The following is a 7,525-nucleotide window of genomic DNA, read 5'->3' as shown; positions in this document are numbered from 1 at the left end:
AATTTATATGTTTTACAACAGACAATACAACAGGCAATAACCTATGTTGTGTATGATTTCTACATCTCATATAAAAATTTAATTATAATACTCTTTTGCTGTTTCTTTGATTGATGCGATTTAGATAAAATAATCAACATATTACAAGCCAAATTATGTTTATTAAAAACATACGCTTACTCTCCAGGAATTTTTATTTAAATATCATTACAGAAGAGACTACAACATAGATTACATATTGTACCGCATTTTTTCTTTCTTTTCTAAAACGAAAATCCAAATGAAATATAATTTTAAGAAAATTGTACGTGCACAGAGATCAAGGGTAACTACATATATAACGATTTAAGTAAGGCATGATTAAGGCAACCTGCTCAGTAGACTTAAAGATCTTGACCCCGACAGTTTTTAGTCTCGCTTCATTGTAGAAGGCTTAGAAACACTAAAAGATGTTTTTAGGCACCTTGTTTGGCAACCTGTCTACGCAATTACAAAGAAGTCATCACAAATCACTAAAGTATGCATTTGACGCATGACACGAAATGCCTCTATCAAGACATATATAATAATATTTTTCCAATTTAAGATTAATCTTTTGATTTTATTTGTTTGGAGTGCGAGTATTCCAGAATTATGTTCCAACTTTGAAATTTTGCTCGTAATTGAATACATTATGTTTGATAATAAAAACGATATCATTAAATCACATCTTTTCTTTAAACTTACAATTTAATATCACCTAAACTTATTGCCTAACATGTAGTACATCATATATTTGTCTTTTTTTAATACTTTATGTTTTAATTAGGTCTAAGCACTTTTTTTCTATTAAACATTTATATATGTTCTATATTTAATGGAACTTATTAAACACCATTCTAAATATTGTGGAGTTTAATATTTATATATAATTTGTTTATAGTTCATATTGTTCATCTCAACATATAAATATTACGTTATTTTGTTAATAATTTGCGTATTGCTTCTTTTATCAAAGTAATCTTTGTTACTGTTCTTTTCTCCAGTTAGTATATTAGAGAGAAGAGGAACATACAGCATTCCTTAGATACATACTATTTCATGTATTAGAATCTTAGATATAAGATTTTTAAGAATAATGTGAAATATAAAACGACCAAAAAGTAACAACAAAATAAATTTATCATAAAGACAAAGCAATAAGATACATAATAACATCATAATTGAATTGAAAAATATATATATTTGTACTTAGGAAATTGTGTAATAATTTTAATACTCGTAATTAAATAAATAATGTAAATAAGAGTCATATTAATTACTTATTATATAATACGATTCACATCATATATTTCTGATATAGCAAACGTTAGATTTAATGCTAGTTTAGCCACCTTATTTGTGCATATATTATTATTCTGCAACAATATTGTGTTTGGGGTTTTATAATTAGTAATTTGCCATTATTATCTACAATAAATTAGAAATAGGATCACTCATTATCAAAGAACATTATCTTTTAACGCTATAGACTATTTAAAATCGATAACACAACACTATTTAACACGACCATGCTATTTAGCAATTAATTACTAACGTAGTAGTTACTACACACACACACACACACACACACACACACACACACACACGCGCGCGCGCGCGAGGTGCCACACTTTCGTGTTTTCAGTAGATTTTTAAAATCATTTTAAGAAAATTTTAATGTGGAGATTACAATAATTTTTAAATAAGAAAGGTTTAAAGTTAGCTAATTGAACTGTCCAAAATTCGTATGCTTAAGCATAGCATATTACACAATAGAAAATTAGTGTTGCCAATTTAATAGAATTTCTACAATTCTATCAGATTTGGAGATTTCTTTATTACTGGGAGATTTTTTGGGAGTTTAGGAGGATTTCCGAGTAACTTTTAGAAAGAAAAATATAAAAAAACCTCAAATTATAGCTAAAATATTGAGAAAATCGCGACATGAGAGATAACTTTGAACAAACTAGCAATATTGATTTTCAAGCATTAATTTTATTTTCTTCTATTCTTCTAAACAACTTCACTACGATACAATGTGCCATGTCTGAGCACACAAATTTCGAACAATTTAATTGTTAATTTGAAATTCTTCTCATTTAAAAAATATCTCTAGCCTCGACATTTTGATGTTAGGATTTTCTTATCAAAATGATCTCAAGATGTATTAATGGATGTCATGCAAAGTCTAGGGCATCCTAAGTATATAATGCGATGTGAATCTTAATAACTATACCAACATTTTTATTGTGAGATGAATTATCGACTATAACTGGAAGGAGCATAAAAGATGCTACGCGTTGGTGTAGCGATTAAGATTCTGTATATATAAAACATTTCGGGAAAGATATTCTACTGTTTTAAATCTTTTTTTAAGATTTTACATAAGAAATGGTCCCAGTAAATAAGAATATAAAGATTAATAAACAAACGTATTATTTAAATTTTGCGAAATTATCTAATATAGGGATCCCCAAAATGTGGGTCGCTTTCACTGATGAATCATAAATCGATTTTTGGTGAATCGTGAAAAATTTTAGAATGTTAAATTACATTTCATTATATTAAAAGTTCTGCTCCCTTTCACTTCGTACGTGTGAAATTGACTTTTTAACGATTGACAGGAATTAAAACTAAATTACAAAATAAGTTAAGTAATTGTCAACTTCTTTGATCTGAAAATAATTTGTATCAATGTTGACATTAAGATTATTATTAATAGAAAGATATATAGGAAACAAGCGCATATTTCACGTACATCTCATACGTTTAAAAAATATATTAATAAAAGTTTTAACAAAAAAATTAAAAAAAAGAGCAAAATTAAAATTAAGTATAAATTAATTCTTATCCCCCTCCCTTCCCCCTGCTTTTCCATATCCACTAAAGCTAGGTGAGTCCTGGAGTTTGTTATTCTATGAAGTAGATCACGATTCACAAAAGTTTAAGAAACCCTGCTCTAATATCTTATTGGCCCAATAGTTTGGTCTACAATTCGTATTACATCTAATTTAATTGAATAAAAATTAGAAAACTCATTTTATACGAAATTTGACCTATAAATTGTTATCATTATTCCATTAGTAGCAGTTAAAAATTACATAAATATATATTTTAATATTTATAAAATTATTTTTCATCACTATGTAATTTTTTTAACGTCTGAGATGTTAGTTATGTTACATTTTGATAAATACTGCAATACAGAATTATTATAACAAATTTATCTAACTAAACTAGCAGTGTCACAAAATGAATGTAATTTTTTTGTAATTTTTTGACAAAGTCGGCCACATAAAGCCAAATAACATTTTACCTCTCTAATGTCTGTGGCACAATATGAATGTCAGGAATATATTGATGATACATTTATAAAATCCTCATCTAGATTTCATTTCATTAAACGAGTTTATTTCACTGGTTGACTAGACTTTTACGGTGTTCATTCGTAATTGTAATTTATTATACAAATCTTACTAAAAAAGTATTTCTTGTCACCGCTATAAAAATGGACAGACTTAGCGTACAGAGTACATAAATCGTACAAAAGAAATGTGACATCTATTGTAAGAATGATACAAAGCGATCATTCTTTCATACTGCCTATTATAATAAAAAAACAAATCTTTATCTATAAATACATTACCCATTCTGCTGATACATTCTCACAATAGCTTCTAATTTCTTTATTGAATTGAACAAACTTTTGAAGTTTCAAGAGAATCATCCATCGCCGCCGCGCGCCTTCTAATACCTTCTAGATATACTTCACGATTGAAAAGTCCAGCACCAAGTGGAATTCTAAAAATAAATAACAGCATATATAGATTGTATCTAATACATACAAAAGGATTCAAGCTATATGACCATCATCTCTTCAAACGTCAATAAATAACAGACACATACGTATCGATACCCGGCCTCAATGTGGTTTTAAAGACTCCCCAGACTGGCTTGTGATCCGACGTGCACATACTTGGAACGGAATCATATATCAAGCATTCTATAACCCCGTCCTTAGAATTAGAAATCTCGTGGCTAACGCGTCTAATGTATCCTCTGGTGTGACCTTTCCCTCTGAAAAGAATCCTGTCGGTGTACGCCGGAGTGCGTTGCTTGCTGCTAGAATCGAAATTCTGCGTCCCCGGATCGTATTTGTAAGTGGGAGGGAACATAATTGGAGCTTCTTCGAAACCACGCAACACTGCGCCTTCGTTTAGGATATTTTTCAACTGATCTTTGCGCATGTTTATCGGTGATTCTTGTGGAAAACATGTATTTGTGATCCATTGAATCACTTCCTCTCTCGGTTGAGCTAGACGGAAGTTTAAATCACCGCACCAAAACACGCAATCGAAATTTTGAGTTACATCTATAATAAATAAATAAAAAATAAACAATATATATTTATTAGATACAATGTAAAACGTAAGACTATTAAAGCTTTAACGACATTAATACCTTTGCTTTTGTGTCGGATAGGTAGCTCTTTAGGTAAATCAAGATTTCTGACGATTCTCTTTATATCATTGACCCGTTCTTTTACTTTGTCTTGATGTGCGGTCAAATGAGCGGTAACAAAGAGAAAGCTAGTGCCAAATATCATAAGAGCTATAGCTACTGCGCCTTTCGTTCTGAATGCTGTTCCAGTTCTCGTTGAAAAGTTATCCTCCTCCGGAATAGAACAGAACCAAATCAAGTCTCGTCTTATAAATAATGCAAGATGAAGTGTACCGAGATTACTACTAGTTAGTAGCACGTGCGAAGGACCGACAGTTTCTTGCAGAGCTGCCTCCCACTCATGTCGTTCAGAACATGACTCTTGTGTTCCTATGGCTAACAAATCGGGAACAGTCTCTATGTCGGATGGCAACATAAAATCGTTCAATTCTTTTGGCGGAGTCTGACCATTCATATTCCACGTGCCGATAAAAATTTTTAATTCTCGATTAGGCAATACTTTCTCAAGTTCCACTGGTCCGAGTAAGGAATTGGCAGCGATTCTTCCATGAAGAAAATTCCTACAAAATCAATTGGTTTTAGCAATCGGATAATAATCATTTCAGATAATTTTCTGAGGAAAAATATACCTTTCCCGTGCTTTCTGAGTAGGAATTAAATTAAGTACTTGTGCAGCAAGTAATGATTGCTTTGCCAAGCTATCCATAGACGCCCCTGTCATTTGACGAAAGTAACGATTCTTTTTAGACAACGCATCATGGGACGTTGAACGTGGCTTATGCTGGATCGGTGCACTTTTAATAGAATCTGGACTAGAATGTCTCATAGAACTTGTAGGTGAGTCTACGATCAAGTTATCCGCAGATCTCCTATGAAGCAATCTACGACGTAATTGTCCTGATATACTCGGCGATAGCGATCCGGAGGAAGAATATTCACCTGAAACAATTTAAAATTATACATTATGCGTGAGATTAATGGAAATTATGCGTTGTAATTGCGTAAAAGAAAGAATCATCCATTACATTTTCGAAAGCAAAAAATATACATCATAGAACATATATATTGATGGAGCAAATACACTTCGTGCCTAAAAATTAATTTCATAACAAATTATAGCATTCCGTTGTAATGAAACTAAATTGTTTCAATTGCCGCCTACTGCAATCTTGGCACTAAACGTGCAGATTCGTAATATGATGAAATTAGATAAGATTTGTTATCATTGACTAGATAAAAATATCTTGAACTCGTATTTTGAAATTAAACATTTGTTTATGTACATCAGTAAAACCATTTAGTTATTTGATTAATATATTTGAAAAAAGAACAGCACCAATTGTTACTTGAATTTAAATCAAGCAATTTATCAAATTGACTTTAAATAGTACTGTACTTGTTTTAAATCTAACATAAGTCGTAGCCTATATTTAACTTAAACAACTATATAAAACCTACATACAGTCATCCTATAAAATATATAGGTATTTACACATATTTTCTAGTAATCTAAGTTAATTAGGAAAAGATAGAGATACGTAACATACAAACAATTATAGCTGCGTACGAACAACATCACAGCGTTAAATGTATTATGTTTCTAATCTAATCCAGACATAAAATAATTGTATATACGGTTTCTTAACAGAGCTAAAATATGCAAAATACATGTTGCCAATTTAATAATTTATTATAATGCTAAAGAAAAAACTTTGAAGAAAAAATTCAATAATTTGTAAGAATAAAATGTAAAATACTAGCAAAAACAGAAAGAGTTATACATTTTAAGCACCGTATAAATTTCGTATATCATTTTGTACCTTTTTTTTCTGGTTTTTCGCAATCAGTATTATGATACTGAACCATACTGTAAACATCTGTAGGATTGTATAACTGCCGTTCCATTTCCAAGAAGAAATAAGTGATATATTTTCCCTTTGTAAAGTACTCATCCTTAAAGTATTTTTGAGTTTTCTCAGACTCAATCAGATGTTCATTTTCATCTTCTGAAGAATCTTCGAATGAATCTTCCATTGAGTCTGCAGAGAAGTCACTATCTTCACTACTCTCTTGAGAAATCACCTTTGTTTCCTTTACTAAAAATTTACGCGTACCGCTCGTAATATTAGTATTGTTAAGAGATTGTAATATTGCGTTTTTAGAGTCAGAACTATAACTTTTCGTTCCATTATCATGATGCACTTTCCCAGTATCTCCTAAAGATAATCCAGTAACTCCTGGATAACGAGAATTTATTATATCGTTATCTTGATTTAGAAAAGTAATTTTTGTATTCATATGTCTGTCCGATCCTAATTTATAATTCAGCTGCTTATTTTTTGTAACGTTCTGATGATTCTTTTCATTTATATCATCATCTACATTAGGAAACCTGAAACTTTCACTTTTTATAATATCTACGTTTTTACAATTTTTTGATAAATTCTTATCAATATATGTTTCTTTTTCAGACAAACTATTTCTTGAAATTGCTACACAAATTTCACTGCCAACAGCTTTTGCAATTTTTTGATCAGAACTACAAGATGCACCTCCCATATCATCAGTTTGCCTATCGTCAAATATTTTTTTCTGCTTATTATGGAAATCTGATTGTTCTTCTAACTCGTCTTTTTTCTTAAATATGCTACGTAACTTGTTAAGGAAACTTTTCCTTCTTTTTTTGTTCGACATTTTCGGTAGATTATTCATACTCTCATTGATCAAGAAAAACACATGCACGTATCTCTCAAAGATATACTTTACTAACTCCACGTCAACTGGAAGCATTATCTGTGCCATGTAGTGAATAGAATGCTTTAGAATGTAAAAGATGGAGGGGATGTTCAAGGTCATCTGAGCATCATCAAATCACATTGCAAAATGCGCATAGGAAAATAGGAGTGTCATTTAGTTGAAATTAGATATGAGGTAACTGAAGATCTTTTTTCTCTTTTCCCTCCACATTATTATAGAATAAATTAACATTATTCTGAATGCTTACTATTTCGTTAATGCTGATCTACTTGCTTATCATAACGGG

General features: G+C 30.6%; 1 protein-coding gene across 1 annotated transcript in view; it reads right to left on the bottom strand.

Annotated features, from left to right (window-relative positions):
* Positions 1-3,707: 3,707 nt before the first annotated feature.
* Positions 3,708-7,525, bottom strand: part of LOC105627447 (72 kDa inositol polyphosphate 5-phosphatase) — a 6,768-nt gene continuing 2,950 nt past the window's right edge. The window contains exons 2-6 of the mRNA XM_012208730.1: positions 6,303-6,521; positions 5,112-5,421; positions 4,483-5,042; positions 3,928-4,393; positions 3,708-3,822 (exon numbers count right to left, since the gene is read on the bottom strand). Of these exons, the coding sequence (XP_012064120.1) occupies positions 3,708-3,822; positions 3,928-4,393; positions 4,483-5,042; positions 5,112-5,421; positions 6,303-6,521 (1,670 nt within the window). The remainder of the gene's footprint in view (positions 3,823-3,927; positions 4,394-4,482; positions 5,043-5,111; positions 5,422-6,302; positions 6,522-7,525) is intronic.

The sequence above is a fragment of the Atta cephalotes genome (assembly GCF_000143395.1).
Source record: "Atta cephalotes unplaced genomic scaffold scaffold00009, whole genome shotgun sequence".
NCBI classification, from domain to species: domain Eukaryota; kingdom Metazoa; phylum Arthropoda; class Insecta; order Hymenoptera; family Formicidae; genus Atta; species Atta cephalotes.
The sequence above is the reverse complement of the archived record's forward strand: the minus strand, read 5'-3'. Positions and strand labels throughout refer to the sequence as shown.